This window comes from Lagopus leucura, unplaced genomic scaffold, assembly GCF_019238085.1.
Source record: "Lagopus leucura isolate 7727_CA_CO unplaced genomic scaffold, USGS_WTPT01 Super-Scaffold_739, whole genome shotgun sequence".
NCBI lineage: Eukaryota > Metazoa > Chordata > Aves > Galliformes > Phasianidae > Lagopus > Lagopus leucura.
The window spans coordinates 17,110,205-17,137,485 of NW_024962255.1; the positions used below are offsets into that span (position 1 = coordinate 17,110,205).

The window sequence follows — 27,281 nt, forward strand, 5'->3', positions numbered from 1 at the left end:
TATGTTAAAGCAACCACTTTTATTATGAAAAAGTCATGCCCAGTGATGTTGTACTTGAAAAGGATAACGCAAAACCTGAACTGGACCTAGGGATTTAATTCAGTATCTCAACAAGTAAGTAGAGGCTTTTACGTAGCAGAGAAGTCCGGGAGATTCCTATAGACATCATTCAGGAAATTATCATTGACTTTACAGAGATTTAGATTGGGCTCAGGTAGAGAAAGTTAGCATTCATACACAAAAGCCTTGTGTACTGAGTTTCAGTGGGGCTTTGTGTCCACCCCAGTCACACTGATGTGAGACTTCGGTTGAACAAGAGCTCGAAGCTGGACAGTGAAGCAAATCGGACAAGTGAATTGACAGCAGACATCCCAGGCTTTGGGCAAGTCTGTCTAAAGCTCTGCAAACAGATTTTAAAATTGTCCCTCTTTTCATTAAGGCTGACAGATTAAATAGCCAGTCCCAAACTCAAAGCAACAGACAAAGCTATTCTCTGACCATATAACGCATCACATCAGGACTAAAACAGGCAAGTATTTTTTTAAATTCATCCACTTAATGCAATACTTACTTCCTAAATTTTCATCTTAGCACCTCCTCTCACAATGTCAAATTCTTGGGTAATTCACACGTGACACAGTACTAAAGAAAGAAAACCAATTTCATCTGTATTGACTAAATATCTTTCTTCCACAACAGCTCACATTTTCACCAGTATACCAGCAAACCTTTTACCAATGATCTGGAATGACAGTTACGTTAGGTATATATACGGAGATTTGTTGATGGTCTGACCTGTTAAAAACAAAGCAAAAAAGCAAAACCAATCCCTAAAATAGAGCATTCAAACCCTTATTCATTGAAAATGAACACTGTACACATCCACATGTCACGAGTGCAATATCCTTCAAAAAGAATTGCTCCTCAAAGGAAAGCCAAAGAGGCAGATTTTTAGTGTTATGTTTAGTAGGATAATGGGGGCATGTGTTGGAAATCATGCATTGGAATTTATTTTTATTTTTTAAATAAGGCAAGAGGCTTACGTTCTAGTAGAATGGATGGGTTAAAGAACGAAGAAATGTTCTGCAAATGACACATTCTTTCAAGTTTCATTCTCATTGGACATACACATCATAAAATAAAGATTTTTAAAAGTGCTATATGCTTTGTGAGACTCATCACAATATGTAAAGCATAATGTTACACCTCCTGCCTAAGACAAAATGTTAGTGGCAGTGTTAGCGGTAGATTAGACTCTAGCTCTCTCATTTCCTGCGGCATCTGGGACAACCTCCTTCATTATGCTTAAGAAAAACAAACAAACAAACAAAAAAAAACAACCAAACCATACTCTACATGCCTTCCACAATCATTTAGAGTCATATTCTAAAGTAACAGACTCCATATGCAGTTGATGACAGTCCACCAGTGGCTTGCTTGATACCACAACGGAGGCTCATTCTACCCAGATACCTGTGGCTCTTTGATCAGTCAGCACGTGAGACAATGTTGAGAGGTACACAACCATGATAACATTAATAGATATGCTGAAGGGATTTTAAAAAATTCCAACAAAACACAAATGTAAAAAAAGTCATCCGCCAGCCCTCAGCTGTTAGCCGATTTTAAAAAGGTAGAGCAGCTTGCAGTAAACAACGATATTTTAAATCTTCAAGGACATACAGAATTACTCCTCCCACCCAGTAATCAGACGTGAAGGATTTCTGCAGCACAGTCTTCTGGCTCTGTGTAATGTGAAGAGTTTGTATCTGAATGGTGAACCCCAAGCATTTCTTTACTTTCGAAGTTTGGCTCCATTAGTGCAGGTTTTTCAAAAATGTTCTTTTTACTAGTTTCTGGACAGTTTTGTACATATATTACTCGGTTATAAGCTTTAAGTCTCTTCCACAGCTGTACGTACACTTTGCATTGTACATACATGAACAGAAGTCCTCCAGTGAAACCAATAGCCACAACAACCAGCTTAGTCCAAAATGGCCATTCTAGAATCCCTGGAAGAAAGGCAAGAAAAAAAAAAAAAAAGGAATAGAGAAAACATCAGGTCAATACTGAATCTCTCAAGGACACACCTTAAGAGTTCTTACTTTGCTGTTTTTCTTGTTCTCTCTTTTTTTCTCCCTTCAGGTTTAACACACGTAGACTTCTAAGCTTGTTGAGTTCACATAACATATCACTCCTCAAAGAGAAAAAACCCACAAAAACACTTGATCCTTTATGACTAAGCAGTTGTGCAGCACAACCAAGGCAACAGCCAGGTATAAACTTTAGGTCCTTTTATACCTGTTTTTAAAAGAAAATTTAATCAGATTATGAATGGGCTTCTATAGCACGCTTTCCTCTTGAAAGTAAGATATTCAGAGATCTGTTCCACTCTGTGATCACACAATACACACAGCCACAGTCTTTGAAGGGAACCATTGTCACCATTCAGCTTGAGACATTCTTGACACAAAACTGACAATTTGATTACCTGCATAAGACCCAGTAGATTGTAGTTGAACTACAGCATCTCTTCTGATGCAAAATGACAAGTGTTGGAGATGCTGAAGCATTCTGGCAAGCTCACTTGACAAAATAAAAATGACCACCAGTACTTTTCCTGAATATGCCCAGTTTGAACTCCTAGCCATTGGATCTCGTTACATCCCTATAACATACTTTTAAATGAGAAATGACTAATTTTATACATCTTCTGCTTATACACATCCTGTATCCATCCAGTTTCTCTCCTTCTGAAAGATAAGCATCCCCAAGATGGATATGAGATCATGCTGAACTTCTCGTTTTCAGGTTTCTCAGAGAATTAGCAGTGTAACAAAATCATAGCTAAGTCTTCAAAGTTTTTACAAGATACAGGCCACTGTTCTTTTGGAAATGCACAGCAGTGTAGGACGAATGAAAATATTTTAGTCTCCAGACCCAAAGAGCACTGCAACATGACTACTGATGAAATCCCACTAGTGATGAATACCTGGACCTCTGATTCACAGGGGAGCTATCTGATGCCATCTGGAGGCAGCAATAGCCTACGCCTTGCCGTGCAGACATGAATGAATAAACACATGCACGCTGCAGCTCCTCAGAGCATCCTTCAGATTTGGAATCCAAATGAAGGAAGCAAAGAAAGCAGAGTAACAAGTACTATGTAGCCATACTATACCTAGTAATGTTCACCGAATGTATTGAATAAAGTAACAAGGATACAATAAATCTTTGAGAGAAAGTGCTTTTCTTTATCATATGGAAACCTTGCACTGAAAGAACAATTTCCACCATACGTGGAAAAGATGGTGTTGGATGGAACAGAAACTACAAACTTTCATTCAAAGCAGCTTCCTGACTGAAACTATGAACAATCACACCACAGCTAAACTAAACAAATGACAGCAAAGCTGTCTGAAGTGTGACTCTGCTCTACAGAGACTGTAAGAGCTCTGTGGAATTGCACACTTATAGATGCTCATTTCCCAACTGCATTTGAGGTTGGCATTCAGTGCTCTGCTCTGTGAGCAAGGACGGTTCGCCTTAAAACCCAGCCTTGGTGCACAGCCTGTTACTCCAATCCCCACCTTCTGGGGGAGCTCAGCTGCCTGAAAAAACAGTTCTGCAAGAGCTGCAAGTTCACAGCCCGGCACTCCAAAGTCAACCCATTTCAATTTGGTAAGCTCACAGCTGGCACACTGAAGGAAACCTGCTACTCTGGAAGTTAAGACATCCGTGTAGTGATGAATTTCTGAATTTCTCTGCTCCCCACACAACCACTCTAATTTCTTCAGTCAAATGTGTCTCCCGCAGAAAAGTTGTGCTAATATGTCTCAAAGATGGCTGAATAGAAAAAATAAGCCTGTTAGTTTAGCTCAGAGGTTTGGACTTTGGTTCCTGTTCCTTCTTCCCTTTTTTAAAATTGTTCTCTTTCTACTCAGCTAAAGGTAGTCATAGTAGCAAACAGATGCATACATGCTTGTCATCTCAGTAAATGTTCCAGCTTAGAACTAAATTAGCAAAGCCAGTGCAATTTTGTGTTTGGTTACAGTGGTTTTCTCTTGTATCTGTGCATTTCACAAGTGCAAAATTGACACGTAATAGACTTAAAAGAATCTACAGACAAATTTACACCAATTTAACTAAATCACTTTAGAACTGTTCTTTTACATCAACTCAATCTCTGCCTAAAGCTGACTGATCTAAGAAAAAGCATTACCTGCATTCTCAGGTTTTGCATCCTCTCTGCATTCAGGATAAAGAATAATTCCAAATGAGTAAGTAGGAAGACAACCAAGTAACGTACCAGTAGTCTGTCCCTGTTTAATCTCTTCAGCAGTCCTGTCTATGAGGACATACAGAGACCACACAACGCAGGTGATGGCAATGATATGGAATGTTACAGAGCACATGATCTTCCTCCTCTCGCTGGCTGTCATCTGCAGCTTCTCCCACTGGCAAGAAACCCAGAAGCAGAACAAGAGATTAAGTGTTCATCACAGTTACCAGAAAGTATAAAGAGAAAACACTGATCAAAACCAAAAGCAGGCAAAGGACCAGTTTCCCCCTAAGTTTTGTAAGTCACATTATTCTTGCTCTGACCACAGTGTGTGCAGCTGGCAGCTTGCTCTGCCATAATGGGTGCAATCACTCCTGGTGCAGGAGGGGATAACAGCACTCATCTCCCTCCAGAGCTGCAGCACTGAGTTATCCCACAGAGATCCTAGCACAGCTCAAGCAAGTCTGTTCTTTAGTGTATTCGCAAAGCAATGAACAGCAAGCACCCACAGTCAGAAATGAGCATCATGAAGGGCAAAAGGGTGTCATTGCTCAGGCAGCCATTCAGTAACACGCTGCAGCAGGAGTGGTGCACAATCCAATCACCCAGTATGTGTATGGCATCTCACTGTGGGCCATTAGACTATCCCAGTGTGCAGTGAAAGCTGTTTAGCACTCAGCTCAAGGCTGTTTAGTTCTCACCTCCTATCTCTGGAGGCTTTATTCAATCTTCACATTTATTTAACACTACTCAGAGCAGCAACATGGATTTTATTTTCAGTGTTTCAAGTATACTTAAATATGTTCCCTAAGAGTATACAGCAGAACGGGGATGACAGCTTTTACAATTTAAAGGATGCAGCAAATTGAACCCCCCGACCTGCACCTATCATAATGTTTATACAGTCCCAGGAGAAACCACGACATCAGGTCACTGTCGTTTAGAAAGGACACAAAGAAAGAAGGCAGTTACTACAGGTGCTTCAAGTATACAGGGAATTTTTCAGAATCAGCTTTTCTTTACTTTTCTACCAATGGCACCAGGAAATTGTTGGGCTTTTTTTCTTTTTCTTTTTGTCTCCAAAGCAATTTATGTGTATGAAGAAAACTTTTGCAGGTGTGTTGCACATCCCTCATCATATTTGCATGGGACAGTGTTAAGACAAGCTTTCCTTGTATTTCCACAAACTGCATACAGGGGCACATCAGCTTCTCATACATACCTATGTGCTCTAGAGAGGTGCATTTGGTGTCTCCTAGAATAACTTGCAGAAAAAGTTGACTTTGAAAAGTGTGGAAAAGTGTGGAAGATAATGAGGATGACCTTAATGAGATCACTCATCAGGTTGAATCATTGTTACCACTGCTGCAAATACAAGAATGGTTGAACCATAAAACAGGGATTCTGTGATATTCTCTGTCTTGCCAACAAGCAAGTAAGTCACAGCCACATTTCTGTATCAGTGGACATCCAAATCTCATCATGGCAGAAGAACAGAAGATTTCCAGCAGTGATATACCAACACATATCATGCTAGAAAACTACACACTTTCAATTATTGTTACAAAAAGACTGGACAAAACTTTTGCTTTGGACAATATGTTTTAAATAGGAAATGGATTTTGCATCTAAACAATGGTGTTCATTATCTACAGAAAATACAATTTGATTCATTTATTCTGTCAAAGTGTAAGCATGTGTGAATATTCTTACAGGGCCACAAGGACTTGCATTTTGACTGTATTCCTCTTTTTTGTTTTGCAGGTAGAGATCTTCCACTGGACTCTTACTTCTCTTATTATATGCTGGCATCACAGCTGCCAAACCATCCCATACCACTTCATCTTTCCAAAGACAGGAGTGCACAGCAGAGGAGCTATTCTGCTAGTTTGATTCTGCCATAGCCCAGAGAGGAAACAAGAGAGGACCCAGAGGTCCATGCTGCATTATTCTTATGACACAGCAAGCAACATTTCACAATTTAATAAGCCAGCATTTCTATCAAATCTACAGAACTTTTAGGTTTTATTTCTTTGTTTTGTTTTCATTTGAATTATAAAATAGAGACTCCCGCTCTTGTCTCCCCTCACTTCCACTTGTACCGTGATGCAGTTTGCTCCTCACTCTCTTCCCCTTATAACTTAACGTTTGAACATAAGACAGACCAATATGCAGTGATGCAATACAGCCTTAAGACTTTGAGGATGCTAAATTTCATTTCTGCCCTGCAGACAAGCACAAGCCCTATTATTTGTTCCATCCTGTCCGTAATCACCAGTTCCAGACAGTTTTGTCCTGACTGACAGGATATGATAAAGGATCAGCTGAAGACACAGCTTGTCTTCTGGCTGCAGCTGAACCTTTAAAGGACCCTTCAGACATATTTGAAAGGTAAATTCTTTCTTATCCTTCTACTTATGGCTCAGCCCCCACCTCCTGGCATGTGGTCTCTCTCCAATAGATGACCTGTTCAGATATAACTACTGATGCCGAATGACTCATTTCTGAAGGTGCCCAACAGCTTTTTCTCACCGTGTATCAATATGCAGGAAATGCTTCCCGCCCACTCCAGGCAGGGTGAGCACGGAAAAATCAGCAGCTAACCATCACCTATGGCAAGTCTTTTTATTTGGGCTCCTCCAATTTCTTTCACATCCTACAGATGGGCTGTGCAGTTCTGTCTGCGTGATAGCAGAGCCTGTGGCAGCCATAACTGCAGCTCCGAGCTACTATGCTCTGTGCTAAGAGGCTACCAAAGAAAAAGCTACAGCTTAGATGGCAGCGCTTCTCTGCTGTCATAAGCAGAGGTTGTGCTGTCAACATTACATCCTCTGCTATATACTTTGTGGACCGTAGATCTCCATTAAGAAAAAATAAATAAATCAAAACCAATAAAGAGTTTGAAATCTGCTCTATTTTCTGTTAGGATTCACTTTTAGAAGTCAGACAAGTTCTCACAGCAGCTTTCAGATGGCTGCAGTCTGGACTTCCCATCCCTTGTCATTTAGAATAATCAATAATTGAATGTTTCTCAGTTACTATAGTTCTAGACTGAAATTATTGCTGTTAACATCTTCCACAGCAAGATTTGTCTGTGGTAAGAACACCAGTGACTTTCACTTCAGAATCCTGATGGTAAGGACCAACTGAATTCGAACGCCTAGCAAATGTGGGAGAACAAAATTGGTCTTACAAGACACAAAGGTATCTAAGTTCTCAATCACCAGACTTGGGAAAGGTAATTTGTTTATAAAACAAAACAGGTCATAGCAGCCCCAAGTACTAAAACCTGATCATACATAATCTAAGAAAAGGTAAAAGTGAAAACATTTATCAGTGAACATCCTTCTACTTACACTAAAATAGGTATGCTCCTTAAAAAAAAAAAAAAAAAAAAAAAAAAGCTAAAATTTCAATCAATTTACATTTACATTCAGAACATAAGATTTAAAGTAACTTTAAACTGAGATCTTCATATTTTCAAGAGACTTTAAAAGCCATGTGGATCTCAGCACAGCAAACCAAAGCAGACAGCAGTAATACAAAACACAATATTTCCAGAGAAACAGCATGGATAACTGGAAAGCAAATGCCTTTGTGCACCAGCTCTGAAAACCAACTGTGAAAAAATCAGGCTGCTGCATGCACATATGCATGAGCGTGAGTGTACATGAGTGCATTTACAGAGAGCACTGCTGGGCTGTACTAAATCTATATTTTACACGCAGGACAATGTAAAGGGAGGAAGGACTGAGACTCATTTCTCACTTGGGCAGTTGATGAATTCTTGAAGCAGAATTATCTTGACAATGGTCAGAGCAGGAAAATACCACTTCTCAGAGCTGGACTCCACTGATGCTAAATTTATGAAGCTGAGTGTTAGACAACTGAAATCGTTCAGCACCTATACAAAACTGACCAGAATTACTAAGGAGCCACCAAATTGGTTCTGTGGGATTGTGGGCAATGACAGCCTCTTTTCTGCACAGATGTATGTTTAACAAAGCCTACCTTTCGCAAAGGCTTCAGCTTTGTCTCCATGATGAACTCATACTTGCAGAGTTCGCAGCATCGTGTATCTGAGCTCTTGATCCACTGCTGCAAGCAGGCTTGGTGCACAAAATGAAGACTTCCCGTGCAGTGACAGGGGGTAATCAAAGGGCTCTCATCATCTCCTTCACAGTGACATATCCTGAATCAGAAGCAAAGCTGCTCATTAGAAGAAGAGGAAGCAGAAAGCATGTGGAAGAAGAGGCATGTAATATCTGTGATCACACATGGTTATCTGTTGATGATCCTAAGACACACGCATCAAAGGAATGTATTCTATAAAGGAGCTAAAACTAAAGAACTGCCTTGCTACACAAACACATACACAAAATATTTGAGCACAGACACTGCTAACTAGACAGTTGCCTTCTAACAGATGAGGTGGACACACAGAGCCCGACAGAAATTTAGTACCCAAAAGAAAAAATAAAAAGTGTGAGAAATGACAATCCTTCATCTACTAGAACAATAGCACTTAACTGAAAACAGCATCTAAACAGATTCGACTGCACTTCCCAAGACCAAGTATGCACAGAGAGGTACTCATGAATTAGAATGTAATGCAGAAGATGAAACAAAATTCCCAAAGGAACTGTGAACCAGCCCAACCCAGTATCATGGAGAGTTAATTTGGTCCAAATTTTGCACAAGGGAAATGATTATTTCTAGTGCCAAATGCTAAGAGACAGAACCACACTGCAAAGACACAGCATCCATTTTCCCCAAATACACCTACTTTAAAAGGACTAATGGCTTTGCTCTTCCAATTCCTTTTTTTTTTTTTGCAAAAGTTGCTAAGGAAGCACCAGCTCTGCAAAATTCCCAGCTTCCCTCACCGTCTAACTGCAAATAGCAAGGACACCTGACACAGTGCTACTACCAGGTGCTGGCATTTGATTTCCAGCTTCAATTTACGCACAGCACTTGGGCTGCATCAGACATCAATCACTAAGTCCTTCTAACCATGTGGAAGAGGTCAGGAACTGAAAAGGGGATGGTAAGGAGCTCGGGGAATGAATATAAGTTACTAAGCATATGTGAAGCACATCCTGGCATGCTGCCATCCCTGTCTGTTACTGAAATCTTTCACTGATGTGTAGCATCTTGCCTCTTGTGACCTTGCTGATAGCTGGCAAGTGGGACTGAACTAATGGGTGGATTAAAAGAGCATCTTGTTGATGACAAGCAAGTAACAAACTAGAATTTGCTGGTAATGGGGTATTGAGGAAATAAAAAATTACTGGCAGGTATTAACAAAGTCAGCTTCAGAAAGCAGTGTCAAAGAGGAGAAAGATTAAGATAGGAAAATGCTTGGTAGAAGGATGTGACAGTTACTCCTATGCTTGGCATCTCCTGCTCCCCAGACTTATTCAGAAGCTGCGATGGGGCAGGCCTGCAGACAATTTACCACAAAACAGTCCAGAGCTGTGTGTTCCTTTCACCTACGTAAATAGCTAATCCTCTGTATCTGGAACAAGGAGATCCCATCTTTTTTGGACCTCACACTACTCACTAATCATCACTAATAACCAATGCTTAGTTCTCTCTTTCATCTTAACCATTTAGAAATGGGGAGGTAAAGGTTAAGAAATAACCTTAGGCTATATTGACCAGAACTCAAAACCAACGTTCTGTTGCCTATGCTCTGACAAACTCAGCAGTGGCTGTCTGGAAAACACATTGCTTGTTAAAAGCTAAGAAATTTTCAGCTTGGTTTTTACTATGTGTAACTGATTCTCTCATAATATTCCCAGTTTGGGCAAGGATGAAAGAAAAATGCGATCTCAGAACCCCAAATCTGAAACGAATTGCAGAAGAATTTATTTGACTCCCAAGGATATGCTTTGGCTTAGCAGACTTGTTAAGTGCGTCAGAGGGGTGCAGGAAAGCAGAGAGAAGGTTGCATGCTTCACATTGCACATATTAAAGCAAGGTGACAGGGTGGAGAAAAAAAAAAAAAAAAAAAAAAAAGACAAACAGCACAAAGGCAGGGAAAGCAGAATGGTCACCACTGCACACAGGAAGGCTTGAAAGGGAGGTTCTCCGACGCACCAACCTGCAGGTATCCCCCGATGCAGACACCGGGGAGAGAGGGGGGAATTTTTCTGAGAGGGGGGAAGGGCAGTCAAGGTCACTGTCCTTCTCAACCGAACAGAGTGGTGCCCGCTGCTCTTTTGTTCTCAGTTTCATTGAGGTGCTGTCCTCAAAGACGTCATCATCTCCCATGTCCTCAGAGCAGAAGTCTGTGCTTTCCACCAGCATGCTGGAGGATTTCTCAGCTTGGAAGTGACTGGAATAGCTCTCCAGTTCGTGGAACTTATGCAGACTGCTGGTGCTGGAGGTGTGGGAGAAGGAAAAAAGGTAACGCAACAGTTTTTTGCTTCTTGAGGTGTCATGGTCCACTCTGTCCTCCAGCAAGGGGATATGTACAGCGCTGCGGTTTTCTGCTCCTCCTGATGCACTCGAATAGTTGGAAAGGGAAGGGATGTAGGAGTGTTTAGAATTGCTAAAAGAAAGAGGCCTGAGATTCAGCGATTTCCTCTCTTTAAGATGAAATTTGTTAATCTTCAAACACTGCTCTTGAGTCGGGGTCAATTTGCCTTCCGAGCATGTTCGCTCCACGTAGTCAAAGCACTCACCGGTGCTCTGTGCCTTCTGGTCCACGTCATTGAGGGACTTGGAGAATTTCAGAGTGCGGGTGGGCTTTCCATTCTTAGCAGCCCTGAGCGCCTGGCCCCGATCCTGCCCATGGGAGTTTCTCTTTGCTGCATGTAACGTGTCCTGACAGATTACTGTCACAGTGACCCCTTGTGTCAGAGAACTCTGGCAGTGAGGATCTTTCAAGACAACAGCAGACTGCACTGGACTGTGATGACAACATTCAGAAAACACTGCACTGGAACTGCATGCAGAACAGTGGAATAAAAAGCACAGAAAGTAAAAAAAAACAATTACATAAGAGAACACATATAATTAAAAGTGAAGAAATGAGAATTACAGCTAGTGTGGGAATGGCAAACACAGCGGGCCAGTCAGTGGGATTCAATGAAGCAGTGTTAGATAGCAGTTGAGTCAAACAAATGGAACGCTTCAGACCAGAACCCCATGTTGCTTACTTCCCCATCCATATGCTTTTTCAGTTTTGGTTTTTCTTAAATGAAGCTTGCACAAGCCTCACTGTAGCTATGCAAACAGGACAATTTACCTGCAGATGTCCTGGTTGGATGGCGTAACAGAAGTCCGAGAGAAGCTATGGGGAGCTGTGATAGAGGTTGGACTTCCAGCCTGCAGTGACATAAAAATAAAGGGGAAAAAAAAACAGACACAAAAAAAAAAGCAAGTCAGAAGTCGGAAAAATTCTGTAGGCACAGCAGTCACCTTCAGGGTTGAACACAGCATATAGAGTCAGATAACACTCTACATCAGATATTCAAGGGCTGGTTGCAAGAAAGTGAGGTGTCATTGTCAAGCACTAAGAAGGAAGGTTGTCACAGCCTCATCCTTGGAAAAACAGAGATCGGAACAGAAACATTTTTCCCCAAGGTCAGATGCAGCCATCTCTGGAGCGGAACCTGCCAGCTGTCAGACATCGCACGGAACAACCGCTCAGGAAATGAGCAATGCTACAGTAATTAGCATAATTAGATGGAGGTGTGTATGCAGACTAGTTGTAATTTAGCTACCACCTAATAGCTAATCCTTCCACTTACAACAATGACAAGAGATTAGGAGCTTTTTTTTTTCTTTTTTCTTTTTTCCACAAGACACAGAGACTATTTATAGAGGAGGTAGTTTCAGCACTGGCATATACACATAAGCACCATCTGCCAAACCAGACCCTTCCCTGAAGTACTCATTGTATTTCACGAGGCCTTTCACCCCCTCCTATCTCAACAGGGCCTTCCACCTCCTTGCAGGAAAGCTGTAATGGTAGCCACATTCATGCGACCACAGTGTGAAATCAAATAGGTGTAGAATTCAGAATTCAGCTGAAATCAAAAAAGCTAAGCTCTTTGGCTTATGCAGCACTTAAGAAACAAGCTTCTAAAGTCAATATGGTAATAACCATCTTGACAGCCTACTATTACAGGCCTTTTTGCTGCTGTATGTTGTGAGCGTCAAACTGAAACTTCAGAACACTTCCCAAAGGTTTTACTGAGGAGGGATATGTTCATAACCCCTTAATGGGCAGAGAATCTCTAAACCCATTTCTTCCACACTCTACAGCTGCTGGATATGCCGTGCAGCTCACTTACGCCCGCAAAACATTGCTCCCATTTCCCAGTTCAAACACAGGTTTACGGTTCTTCTGATCAGTCGAGTAAAGCTTGCAAACCATGAAGGTGCTCCAACAGCAGTGGAGAGCAACGTTCCTGGTATTGCATCAGGATGTCTCAGGTGTGTGAGCATGAAAAACCAGGTATCCACTTACAACTGGGCCAACAGGGGCCAAAGGTGAGGCTCAAACACACACCTCTCAACCTGCAGCAAGGCGCTGTGGCTTTCCCATCCCAGCCAGCTAGGTTTATATACAGAATAAAAAAAGCAGGATAACCATGCTCCAAAAAGCAAACTGAACAATGTCACGACTGACAAAACAAATTAAACAGGTAAAGATAGGTTTGGGCTTTATCCTGGAAAGCATCATCCTTACATTTTACACCACTTGGGCATGCTAATGGCATAGGACTGATCATACAGTGAGGTGAATTCAGCTATTATTTGGAATTATTCTTCTTGCTGTTTAACCTATTCTAAAAGCAGGCACATCTCTGACTAAAACCCATCTCTTAAAAAGAGTGCAGTAATTACTTTTGTAAAAAGAAAGACAGGTTAGTGAAAGAGCTGACACTATAATCTGCTGCTGTAATTATGCAAATGAAAATTAATGTGACTTAAGTAATGAATTATTTAAAAAGACATATTTAGCAATCTGCTAAAAACAAAATATTGAACCAGTAAAAAAACCACGTTATATTCTGCCATGGAAACAGAGCAATATATTATTGGAACTGCAGTCACAAATCAGTTAATACATCTGTCTCAGGTTTTCTGTTACAAGCAAATCACAGAAGGTATTCTGCTTATAAAGAATCCACTTTCTTTACTGTTTCATTTCAGAAATGAAGCATTCCAAAAAAGACAGACGTGCATACAATGTGACAGTCTAATAGCAGATGACTAGATTCAATGAACCAAAATTTCCTTCTGAACCCACATTACTGGTTTCTTGATCCAACTGCCTGGCACCAAGACAGCATGTCAAAGTCTCATTGCTTGGAACATCAAAAAGCTGGGACAAGGAAGAAACAGTGAAATTGCATTTGTATTTCAAAATCACTGTGTCTAGATGCCAGCACTGCTCAGGCAGCTTGACAGAAGTAAAAAAATAATTACAAAACCATCTGAAGCAACTTTCCTTTTCCTCCCACCTTCCTTTTTCATGTATATAAGAGGCCTTTTACGCCATCTTTAGACTAAATGTAAATGCAACCAAAAAATGAAAACCAGTTAACAAACATGAAAAGGCAGCACAAAGTAGAAGAACAAAACGTTGGAGGAAGCTATGCCCCATCCTCAGCTGAAGCTGATGTCAGTAGTGGCTACCACTGATGGCCATGGTTCAACTCACCTCTTCTCATACTCTGCTCCTCTCATGCTTTTCCTTGTGAAACTATTTACACAGTTGCGCTGCACATCAAATAGGATACTGAGGTGAGACAGAACAAAGCACTTATTTTCTTGCACTTGTTTAATGTCAGTCATTTCCCTAGCTGCATTTGCCAGAGGACATTAGCTGGTTACAGCAATGAGCCTGTAATGGTGAGACACAGCTTGTCAACAAGAGAAGAATGCAGTAAAATGCAAGCTGTTGCCCAGAATCCAACATGCAAAAAAAGCCACGAAAAGAAGAAAGGAAGAAATACTGGCAGCCTAGGGCCACAACATGACATAGAGGTGATGTGATGGTTGAATGTAGCAGAGAGCTTGCTTGGAGTCCTGACTGTTCTCCCATGCAAGGCTTAGCTCCAAAGAGGCCAGGAAAAGGAGCAAAGCCTTTACCACCATCCTTACTGATCCAGCCTCACAAGTAGTAGCACCTTTGGGTAAGCTTCTTATGATGTTGACAGCAGTCATAGGTTTTAAAGCAGTCCTTATCATAGCGGTTTCTGCTATGTTTGTTAACTGACAGACATCCTAAGCTTGAATTCAACCCTTCTAACCTCAGAATCACTCACTAAATCTCTGTGGATATTCATGCCCTTCACAATGGATAACTATTACCTCTAACAAGAAGTCCTAGGAGCTACATGCCGGTGAATTACTCTGTACAGCCAGAATGGTGGCCTAAAATAGCTCGGAACTAAAGGTCAATAGTTAGTTAATTGTTTCCACTGACATTCCCATCTAACGCAATTCAGTGAGGTCACAGTGTGGCTCTCTCCCCTCTGGTTCTGGGATAATCACAGGAAGCCCACAGCTCTACAGTGCTGCCATCAAGATACATACATGAACATGTGTTTATGCTGGCATAGCTGGTTGTTCTCATTTATGCCCCACTCTGCAAACTGTGATCCCTTGGTAAAAGAACTTGGTCTCTTCCAATGGTCTACTGCTGACTACCTGCAGCACACCTGAAAACAAAAATACCCACCCTGCCTCAAAAAATGATATCATCTTTGAAGTAAGTCACAGTGAACAAGTCATCGGCTTGAGCGTATTCCAAAATAACCTGCTCATCTGAGATGGTGCTTCTGGGTATATCTTCTGTCGTCTCAGTCTCAGCTGTGCTTCAGTACAAGTAATTACACATCTTAAAGAACGGGGCATGAGACATTTTAACAACCTTATTACACTTCCTCCACTGATGGGAAGTCCGGAAGAAGTAAAGAAAGTTTTTCCTCAACACAGAATCGCAAACCTTACCCTTTTTAGGTGCCACATAAGTAGCACCAACACTGTGGCCCTAATATCCAGGCTACAAAAGCATCTCTAGAACTCTCAGCTAGGGACCTGGTGACTAACATACTTCCCACTATACACATATTATAATAGAGTACACCTCTCCTTTGCCATACAACTGACATTAAGGCAGACAAAGAGTTACAGATAGCAGCATAATTTTAAGCCTTTTATTGGGAGGAGGTGCAGCACAAGGAGCTTCAAAGAACTACAAAAGTAACAATAGTGCATTTAAACACAATACAACCCACATTTCAACATGGAATTCTGATTACTGGTTTGCCTTAATTTTAAACAGTGATGAACCCCTTTCAAAACTACTCACTTTTGATGAACTTAAAAAAAATAAAATAAAATAAAAGAAAGCTTAAGAAGGTAGTTGCATGTACTGTCAAACAGACCGAGGGTACAACATGTGCCGTGTACCAACAGACTATGGCAGCAGTTTGTCTGACTCCTTCCTGTAAGAACAGTAGAAGTACAGTGACCTCCTTTGCTGAGCCAACTCTAACTAGAAGCAGACCCTCAGGGGGCTTATGGAGACACAGGTAATCACTGCAGGTGTTGGCTTAGGGGAGACATCTACCACCACTGCTTTGGAGTCATCTGTCTTCCAAGAACAGTCAGGTACCTAGCCCACCCCAATGACCCAGAGGCTGTGATGCTTTTCAGCATGCAGTGCTGAGGTCTGTGATGGGCCACTGGGAGTTCTGTTTGAATCCAATTCATCTCTGCTGGCATTAACGCATCACAACGATGAATGTGGTAGAACCACAGAGGAAAGACAGAGGGATGGTTTTCACACTGTATTTCAGAAGAACTCATTACCAAAAAGCTGTTTTATTTGTCTTGCACAGACGCCACTTAAACATGTATTAAAAAGGCAGGGCTGCCGCTAGACGTGGACATGACCGACACTTATCTTGCGTGCATCTCCAGAGGCAATGAAATCCTCATGCTCTGCTGCCTCCTTAGTTTACACCATGGAAACCAGGAACAATCATCCCACATCTGTTCCCTGGCAGGATCTAGGAACAGTCAGTGAAATCAGGAGAGAAAACAGAAGTGGGGACTTGGTGAAAAAGAAGCACTAAGTGCAACTGTAGCTCCATAGCTACAATGTAACTCCATGTAACTCCATGTACAATGTAACAAATGTAACTCCATAGCTAACTGGGCAATTCTTCAGGTACTTAAACAACTATTAAGAGTCACAGGGAATGTGACTATTATTCTTCAAGAAAGAGACATCATATTGCATGCCACACAACTGCTGGATGTGGGCCACTTCTACACCATTCTCCTGCTCCAGCCGTCCACCTTCACAAGGATGCAATGCATTTGTATTTTTATGTTTCCAGCAAGAGCTGTACACTCTGACTGAAGGCTCCTGCACTGCAGCTGTGGCCTCCAGCAATTATAAGTGGTCTCCAGAGCAGGCCTCCAGCTGGACCAGCATGCCCAAGAACAATGGGGCAATGACAGCAACTAGTTGTGTGGCCAAGCTGGCACTTGAAATGGCCGAAGAGGCCATCTATGTTGCAGACTAGACATCATGAAAGGCAGACAGCCCCAGCTGACAGGCTTTTTCTAAATTGCAGCATGGCAGGATCAAATATCAGTAAATTCTAGTCTACACAATTCCTCCCTACTGGATGCGTGCCACATTGTCTTCCAGTGCGCGCTGATAGCAAGTTTTTTTGTCTGAAATACGATGCATTATTAGAATGGAGAGTGGTAAGAAGAAATATTGGGGGAAAAAAAAACACCAACAAAGATCACAACAGTTCACCAATGATGCATGATAAAACTATGACTTCGACTGCCAAAGAAAAAAGAGTTCCTAAGTTTGTCCCAAATGCTCCACTGTATTAGCATCTTAGATTAAACGAGCATTTTTTTACTCAACAAGGATGAAACGCAGGTACAGGACAGAGGAGGAAACACTGTTCATGAAGATGTGGGAAACAGATATTTGATATTTTCAGGATGATCAACTCCATCAAATAGTTCTGAAAACAATTTGACAGGAACTGGCAGCTGGCTCCTTGAAGAACTTTGTTCCATACTCTGCATAATGTACATGACAATAATTAAAATTACATCTAGAAACTAGGAGTGAAAGTCCTCCCTATCACACTGTGCCCAGGCACAAGCTCACCTACCTTTCTGAGTGGGGAAAAGTGCATCCCTTCACCTTTACACTATGCAGTCTTGTTTTTCCAGAGCATCTCAGTCGTATCAGAGTTTATTTTGTTTAAGCAACTTCTCTTTCCCCATTCCCTTTTCCCCTAGATTCATGTACCTGGGCAGAGCACCTCTGACAGCAGACCTTCGCAGGGAGCCCTGGTCATCTGATAGACTACAGGACAGTTCAGCTCACCAACTAAAAAACCTGGACAGCTTTTCTATGGACGAATGCTCACTGAATCCATCAAAGCTTCAGGCAACAGTGGATGTGTGTATTCATATGCTTTTCTAAATCTGTTCCAAGCTGATGAACAGCCTAAATGGATTTTAAATTTCATAGCAAGCTTAGGCTACCACTTTGCATCTGCACTGGCTGCCATTCAGTCCAAGAATAATTTAATACTTTACTATGTGCTCCTGCTCAAAAGATAAAGCTGTGCTGGCCTTCAGAAAAGACAAAGCATTTACATTTTTTAAGCAGTTCACTTTTGAGCTGCCATCTCAGTATTAGCATTTTCAAAGTTTACCTCTCAGAGGGCTATGAAAATAAGACTAAAAGGTACTTCCCCTGAACACTAAAATCAGCCCTCCAGAGAAACCAGATGACAGGAACAGTACACAGATGACCTAAAGATATTTCCCTACATCACATCATCAGTTTACCAGACACTTTAATGCTAAACAATATCACTAATTTGAGGATAACTATTTACAGATCAGCTTTGTCAGTATCCCATTTAATTTGCTTGTTAGCAGAATTTATTTATTTAAGAGCAGAGGATGTGAATTATCAATACTGTGAAAATCCTCTTTTTAGCTACTCTCAGTGACTAGCTGTGCTTTTGGGTCAATTTTATCTATGTAGAGAGGATGAAGCTTATTAAGGTTAATTATTTCTGTATGGCTTGTATGATGAAGGCATTTACTAATGAATGGTGGCTTCTTGGTAAAAACGCTGGCTGAGGGCATAGAGCTGAGATGTGAATTCAGCCTGCATAGTTGTGTGTCAGTCAGAAATGTTCCAATCACTGTCACTGGTCTTGAACATGGTGTTTGCAACTGGGCCTTGTCTGACTGAGTCCTATGGCTAAATCAATTCAATCTCCTTCCAATACCTCTTTTTTTTTTTTTTTTTTTTTTTTTTTTTTAATTTTAAAACAAATACAGAAAAGATTCCATAAATTTAAACATGTTTTTTTGTGGAGCAGATTTAAAAGGAGTGTTTGAAATATACTCACCAAAAAAAGCAAAGAAAGGTCTGGAGGAATGCCACATCCCCCAGCGCGTAACAGACTGCACAAAATCTAATAGCATCACAAGAAGATCCTCCTACATCTTATTCCCTACTTCTTTTTCTGCTACTGCTGGCCATCATCCCCAGCCAAATGTTCACATTCTTATTTCTTGGCCTGGCCACATGTACCAGCATGGACCAGCATCTCTTCAGCTTCTCTTGGCATCTGCTCTTGAAGGACTGCCCTTTTTGCCCCTTTTGTTCCACATGGCCCCAGCACTTGGGGTCTATGCTCAGAGAGGCCCCGCTACCTTCACCAGCTGATCTCATTTTAGCCATGCCATCTGCCTGCCTCCCTCCTTGACCACTTTGAGCCCTACGGCATCAGCTCCTTTCCTCAGTCACACTGAATAACGCAGCATCCTCTCTTGGCTAGAGGCTGTGTTCTGACTCAATCCTTTCCACTCACGTTGTACTGTACAACTGAGAACAGTGGAAAGACACACAGTAATAATCACAGCAGGTTCGTAATGACATATCAGTACCAGAAAGGGCTTTGAATCAAGTGCCAGCACCAAGCGTTTGTAGCAGCTATACTGTAAGCTAGATCTGAGTGGGGAAAAAAAATAGCTGCAACAGTCATTTGCAGAAAGTGTGATCATTGCTTCTGTAAACACACAAACACACACACACACACACACAATCTGGAAAAGAAGCACATAGCTGATTAAACTCAACTTTTGTTACATAGCTCCTCTTAGAACGGTGCAGTGACAGAAAGCTCTGAGGACTGCAGAAAGGGCTATACAGGCAGCCAAGCACTTCCTTACGTTTTCCTTTACACGCATTCAATCTGCTTTATTGGCCAGGTCATTACACTATTCTAGATAGACATAAAAGGTACTTTCCTATTAAACTTCAGAACAAATGACATTTTCCATGTACTCAAGCTTCTACGCAATATCCTGCTAACTATAATCTTTCCTGGTTTGCCCTACAAATTGGTTGTGACAGCCATCCAACTTGTAGGCTGCAGTATAAATTGTTGCAGCTTAGCACTGAATTGTCTGGATGCACAAGGTAGCATGCAGATGAATGAGGTAAATCTCTGACTAATTTCACCAGAGGCACTTCCACCTCTTGCCCTTGCTAGGAGCAATCTCCAGAATGAAGCAGCAGCACAGAATGGATCAGATGCAGGTGACAGAGGGACATAAGAACATTTGTACCTCTGGGAAGCTCATGTTTGGAACCAACAGTTCTCACAAGTTGAACTGGCAAAGCTGACTTCTGCTCCCCTTGAGAACTTTAGCCGATTGCTGTGTGTTGTAAAACTTTGAACATTTCAGTGCTTCAAGAAGAATGCAAATCTTGGTGTCTCACTTGCCAGAGCTCCCAGAGAGAGCTCTGCCAGAAAGTCAGGTCCTTCCCACTGCACCAACAGCTCTCGATGAATTAAGAATGAACTGTGCAGCCAGTTTTATGTATGCTGCTTCTGCTGGGATAGGGCTCCTCTGTGAGAACAACAGAGGGAATAGGAATGAAACAGCTGCTGCAGAAAGGCATCTTATGTTGAATTTTGCACACTCTGGGAAAAGTACAATGATACTTGATAAAAATTGCCATTTCTTTTGAACAATGCCTGAAAATCCAAGAAAAGGTCCTAGGAAGAGAAGACCAAGGGCAACAAGGGATAGGCACAGTCCTGTTTTGGGAGAGGATGAATCAGAAGTTACACTCACATTATGCTTACTCCAAACCCCTTTGTGTGAATACATTTTTTCTGAAGCTGAACACAAAAGATAATGCTGCACTGCTCCATGACAATACCACTTTCAGCTTGGTCAATGCCTTAAGCAATGGGCAATTGCCCTACTTGTTATTTAAGACATCCAGCAATCTTGTCTTTCTGCTCCAAAGTGAAAGTTGTCTGTGCTCATATAAGCCATAAAAAGCAGCCACTCTTTCCTTTGCTGGAGATAGGCACAAACAACTTCACGTATCCTGAAGTACCCAAAATGGAATAACGTGACTTGAACGTGTCACAGACACAATGACTCACTCTGTCATTAGAAGTCATTATCACCAGCAACAATAACCTTGAAAAAGACAGGTTAAGGCTCATGCACCCCATGAAAAATACTAGCCAGCCAGCACAGTGTTGCTTGCACAAAGCCTTCAAACAATTGTACCCATGTAAGCAACAAGGTATGCTGAAAGCACATTAGATTTCAGCTAATTAAAGTCTGGTAAGAAGTAGGAGTAGCAAGTATGTTCTTGCAACAAGTTCTTTTGGAAGAAGGTTTATTTTTTTTTTTCCTGATGACATAAAGCGACTGTGTTTTTGACGTGTGCATTTGTCAAACTGAAGCATTAGAATAGGCAGTTCATCACGCTTCCCTTACGAGACCAGACTATGTGATATAAACCGCTTTAGAATACTTACATAGCCATGCCCTAATAACACTGCACTTCATGACACTACCAATATTATTCAAATGAGGTGACAATAAAACAATATTTAAGTATGTATCTGATACACATTATGGATGCATGGTTATACCCATCTCACATAAAACTGGACAGCTTATGGGGAAATCCCAGCCATACTTGAGTGATAGTTTTGGAGCACTTTTTTCCCAAGATAAAATCTCAGGCATCTGTCATCTATCTTGCTCCTATCAAGCTAAGGAGGCTGACAGTGTGAAAGAGAAAACCTACTGTAGCTTCCATTTCATTTGACCTGTAAAGACAATCTGCATAACACCAGAGAATTCTAATGTTTCAGCAGAGTGACTATCAATTACAGACAGCCATAAGCAGCATTTTCTACTGGTCACACTGTGACGTCTATCACTTCAAATTTGAAATGAAAGAAATCCCATTATCCCCCAAGTTTATCAAAGACTGAGTTACATTGAGGAACATACCTTTGAGATGTTACTAGAGCGGCTCACAGAATGCCCCAAAGCCTTCTCATTCTGAAAGAGGAAGAATAAGATTATTGCAAGAGTAAATCAGTTACGAGAGTATTTTAAAGCTGCTATTATAAACCAAGTATAGAGAACATGTTAGAGCTGTGACTTCTGGGGATGTTGCTTATATCGGCATCAGTCTGATTTGACACATTTACTAAGCTGTTTTGTTTGCTTAACTACATATTACATGCTGAAAATCAAATAGGCAAGACAAGTACAAACTGAGAAATAGTAGAACAATGACCTCTCTATCACTACTGCAAAGCCCTTTCCTCAGATGCCATCTGTCTTGGAAAGGATGTTTCTCGGCTCTGCCTCATTGACATCCAAAGGCAAACATCCAACCACTAAAACCAACAGCTCTTGCTTCAAGGAAACAGTGATGTAAAGAAAAGTATCCCAGTGATGTTCTGCAACAATTCTGAATAACCACATGTATGTCATTTCAGGAAATGAAGCGGAGTTACTGAGCAACTTCCTATCTACCACAGAACTCAGAATTAAACTGGAAATATCACACAGGATGAAAACAGAAAAGCTGAAATTCCTGAAACTGAAATCAGTGATGAATGTATCTGTTACTTTTCAGTATGCAAACCCTGACTGACAAGGATGACAATCTTAACTACTACCAAAATAAACTGTAGGTTTCACCATGATGTTTCATCATTTACTGGTTCCTGCTTTCCGAACATCCATGTACCATAAATGCTACTAGACATGATTGTTCCACTGGTAAAACCTGGAAACTTATCTGCAAAGGCTTGTTTGCTTTTCTGAATAAAATCCAGCAAGAAACAAATCCTTCAAAAAACTATTTCAAACAGAGCACGTCTTAACATTTGGTTACATATCTATACCACTGCTTCTTTACATCTGTGAAGCTGGGAGACAAATTTGTTCGAGACTTAAACACCCGAAACAGGGCATATTTACTACTTTTTCCTATGGGCTCCATGAAGCTCTTAGAAGTGCACCCTTCCATCCGGCATTCCAGCAGCCTGACAGAGATGCTTTGATAGCATCCTCTCCCAGTTCTCATTGGCACCAACTGATCAGACAGAACCTGAGAACAGAACTCCTGCATACATAACAAATGGGAACATAAGAGAAATAAAAATATTTTTTTAAAAAAGAATTGACTTTAAATTACTTCTAGATCAGCTCAGATATAATGCTTTTAGTTTTAGACCTTATGTTTATGGTTTGCTACAACTCAAGAGATGTTCAGCTACCAAAACCCACATTAAGGCCACCCAGGCACTACACCCACACTTTGGGATCCCTGTGTTCCCAGACATTCCTTCCTTCAGCACACTCCTTGAGCAGCTTGAGAGCTCTGTGCTGAGAAAAGAGAAGGCAAGGAAAAATTTGAGCATATGCTCACAAAACCAGGCAGGCTCTTTCTCCTAACACAGTCATGGGCACTGCCTTGGTCGATGGATATAAATTGCACTTTCTCCTTTAAAAATTCAAGGAAGCAAATATGGTATTCTGAAATCCTCTCTATGTAGGACTTTGAGTATCTAAAAGGCAGCGAAACAGTCTTTCAAAAGAACAGAGATGTAGCAAAGGAACCCCCACAGATTCTGACTGATAGCCAAATAAAAAATCAGCAAGGATTTACATGAGACCTGGAACAGCTAAATTACCTTCAACTTGAATGCCAGATTTGCATCCTACAAGGCTGAGTTTGATTTTAGAGATGACTATGAGCTTATATTACGTGGATATCAGTATTTCTAGAAGAGAAACAAACACCTAGAGACCCTCAAAGAATATGGGCATGATACTTCTGTGATGACTAACACTAGACTGGGCTACTGCCAAAAAAAAAGCCTGGCCAAGAATCAACTCCAACTGTAAGGAAAGGACCCAGCTAATTTCATCAGACACTGTAACTATAGCAACAGGAAAAAGTTCATTGAAGCTACAGAATAGAGAAGAAAGAAAAAAGGGGGCAGGGACATGTTCTTAAGCTATGATGAAGAGAGAGCAACACAAGTTGGCAAGTACAGCAACCTGTCACTGCGGATGTGTTAGGTGTGGGGGAAGTGGGCTATGCTCTCCGGGCCTTGCAGGGATGTGTGGGAGGTAAACAAAGCTCGGCTCTGTGGGACAAAGGAAATGGATGGTGGTGAGGAGAGAGACCTGCGGGCAAGGAGTCTGCCTGAAGTAGCACACAGCCCCACGCAGCTGGCAGTCCCAAATGCAGCCCTAGACATCAAAGACTTTCAGGCGAAATTCCTGAAGACAAAATTAAACAGAGTAGAGGTTCTTCACCTCATTAATTTAACACTTCCCAGTACTGCTGTCTAGCTGAAGAAGATGCCTGTGAGGCAGCATGACTGAACTTATGCAGGTACCCGTGTTGAAAAGGATGTGCTAAAATTCAATAACTGAAGAGGCTGGGGAACAAGAGCTGTATTTACACAACACAGAGCAAATGCACTCTCAGCCACACCACAGAAACTAGTCTTCCTGCTCCCACGGCTGTGATCTTATCTTGCTGGGTGCCAGCAGCGTGAGAGAAATAGATGCTTGTATCATCTTTGTTGATCTGTTGTTGGGAATGTACCTATCTGAGGTTCCTGCCAGTACATGATTGTGAACAGCTGAATTTGTTATTGGAAGAGTGATCATTTCTAAACAGAAACTGCTCTTAGAAAATATTCTGTATATACAGAGAGAGCATGCACACATATTAAAGTGTGATATTTCTAAATTACTCAGCCACATAAGCGCTTTTATATTCCTACTCCTTTACCACATAAAACTGCTAAGTCCATAAAGCCAACAGGAAATTGTTCAAGATCGGCCAAATTCTTTCCTCGTAATGGTACCTTGAGCCATAGAATCACAAAATCGTTAAAGGTTGGAAAAAAACACTGAGCTTATCTAGTCCAGCCATCCACCGATCCACACCATACCCACTAACCATGTTCCTCAGTACCACATCTCCATGTTTCCTTCCCAGGATGCTGACTCCACCACCTCCCTGGGCAGCCAAACTAACAAACAGGAAGAGCATCAGCTCAGGCCCGTGTTCAACCAGTGACAACTGACACAATAGCCACTACTAGATCCAAAATAGATTTGCAATTACACACACACAGTTTTTTTTCAGTTTGGTTGGCCTTTCCAACTATCAGGCAACTCCCACCACCTTGTTGAAATTGTTTCAGTCTTTGGTCACTTTGGACCCTATCTTTGCATGCCTTCTAATCAGAAACGTTCTTCTGAAACAGCAGCTCCGAGTCTCTGCTTACATGCAGGCTTTAAAATGTGGTGGGTAGAGAACAGACAAACAACTGAGTTGCATTGTGCAACAGCAATTTCCAGTTAACTGTGTCCACTCAAGTAGCATCCTTGCTGCAAGCACTTATCATGCTTTTTTGCAAGCTTCTCTAAAGGACAAAAAAATATATTGTTAATCAATAAACCGCAACAGAAACATCTCCAAGTGGTATATGAAGGCTGCTCCAAAAGTAACACCTCCTATTTTATTATGTACACCCACAACATCAGAGGCAGATGTTGGTGATATGGCTGTAAAGACAAGTCACTGAATTCCTCCATGAGGAAATAATGGCACTCATTGACATTCGTCAACACTTGCTGAGTGTTTACGGAGACTGAACAGTGGATATGAGCACAGTGATGTGGTGGGTGTTGTATTTAAACAGGGGTGACCATGACAGTGGGTCACCTCCATAGCTGCAGATTGTTATGAGTGTGGCATGCAGGTACTTATTCAAATTGCTGCATACATAATAGTGGTGGCTACGACGAGTGTTCAGTACCCGAGAATTTGCTCTATCAGATAGTGTTACTGTGCACTTTGTGTCTGTTGTAGTTTCCATAGCAATAAATAGAAGGCATTATTTTCTGAGCACCCTACATGTTTCATGATGTCTAGTTGTGCAATTTAATCCCTTATACAAATAAAAATAATAAAAATCTATACTTAAGAGAATAAAAACAATGTGGAAGACATTAAATAGACGGCACTTGATGGTGTTTCCAGTGCTGCAGTACATTAAGAATACTGTATTCTTTCTGCTCATTAAGCTAGAAAAGAACTGCAAAGCCATAGAAGGAAAACTACTGGAATAGATGCATATGAATGGCAGACACAGTACAAACAAACAAAAGCTCACTTTTCATACTATATTCATCACCAGTACATTTATCATAGAATCTACTAGGTCATTCACAAATGACATTGAGTTGGGAGTGGAAAGGCAAAGATGCCATTACAGTACTTCCAGTACCCAACAAATACAGGTGCTCAGAGACTACTTCCAGAATGTTCTCACTGCACAGTAAGACGTATTCTGGTCCAATAATTACAGCTCCAAACAAGCTCTCCTTCCTTCTTGCAAAAGCATTAGACTTTGCACTTCAATGGAAAGGTCAAGACAAATGCAACACTTGTCAGCATGGACCACACAATTACCACCACTTAAAGCAAGCATGGCTCTCCTTTAGCAAATCAGTTTTTCTGCATGGGATAATGGGAATCCTACCTTTCAAAATTCATCCTACTCAACTAGAATCACTGGGCAGGCACTTCAAAAAAATAGTAATAATAATAATAAAAAAAAGCTTCTAAGTCAGCAGGGCTTAAGTTCCCCCTCGTCACTCACCGCCAGCTGCTGCTCTAATGTCCTGTCAGATCCTGACTTAGGGAAACAACATGGAAGGTAGGAGGGGGGAAATGATTTACAAAAAGGAAAACTGCTACCAGTTCCTACTGTAGCACACGTGTTTCTAAATTCTGGATGTACTTGCTTGCCAGTGCTTGAATCCCCCTCCCAATTTTCTTTCCCTATCCTTTGAATTTGCTCTCTACCATGATGACAGAGCACTCTTCTTCCTTCAGGAGCTGAATAGGTGCTCCCTGAAGAGCTCTCCAGCTTGCCCTCCCCACCTTACTGGCTCTCTTCCCTCCTGCTACCACTCCTGTTACCCTCACATAATGGCTCTCACCTCCTCAATTCAGAGACCTCCCAGTTGACACCTCCCTTTCACCCTCCCACTCACCTTAGCCTTCCATATTCAGAACTTCAAGTTATTTTATCCTTGCTTCCCTACCAAAAATACCCCTTTTCCACTAAATACAACAGCTCTGTAACTCTCACAGCCACGTGAACCCAAATCACCAGTTCCTAGTGCCTGAGCCAAGGGTGCTGTCAATCCATTGACAGCAGTTCTGGTAGTCAGAAGTGCTCTCATGCACTCACAAAACAAAGGTAGTACACCATCCTGCCTCCAAACTCAGTGTTAACGCAGCCTTACCAAGAGGGCACCCTGAACAAACACGACTTGCATGTCCCTGCCAGGATGGAAGGAAGAGAAAAATACCCTGGTGAAATGGTTGGATTTTGCTTCTGTATTACTCAGGACTGAGCTGCCACGTGTAGCTAAAAGTCGGTGCAGAGTGAAACTTGGTTCTTCCTGAGCCCCACCATGAGAGCACAAACGCTCGGCTGCTCTGCAGACATGCAGCCGCACACACCCAGGTATTGTTTCAGGTTTCATAACTGTGATCAGATTTCCAAACAACCTCTTCTCAGTGCTT

The 27,281-nt window shown here is 41.5% G+C and overlaps 1 protein-coding gene across 4 annotated transcripts in view; it reads right to left on the bottom strand.

Annotated features, from left to right (window-relative positions):
- MARCHF8 (membrane associated ring-CH-type finger 8) overlaps window positions 1-27,281 on the bottom strand; it is an 82,786-nt gene continuing 55,505 nt past the window's right edge. For 3 of the 4 annotated variants that reach the window (XM_042863154.1, XM_042863152.1, XM_042863153.1), the window contains 6 exons: window positions 21,650-21,700; window positions 11,538-11,617; window positions 10,389-11,234; window positions 8,294-8,474; window positions 4,310-4,457; window positions 1-2,012 (listed from right to left, as the gene is read on the bottom strand). In XM_042863154.1, coding sequence (XP_042719088.1) covers window positions 1,708-2,012; window positions 4,310-4,457; window positions 8,294-8,474; window positions 10,389-11,234; window positions 11,538-11,617; window positions 21,650-21,700 — 1,611 coding nt within the window. In that variant the 3' untranslated portion in view covers window positions 1-1,707. The remainder of the gene's footprint in view (window positions 2,013-4,309; window positions 4,458-8,293; window positions 8,475-10,388; window positions 11,235-11,537; window positions 11,618-21,649; window positions 21,701-27,281) is intronic. The other variant, XM_042863155.1, reaches the window with a different exon arrangement.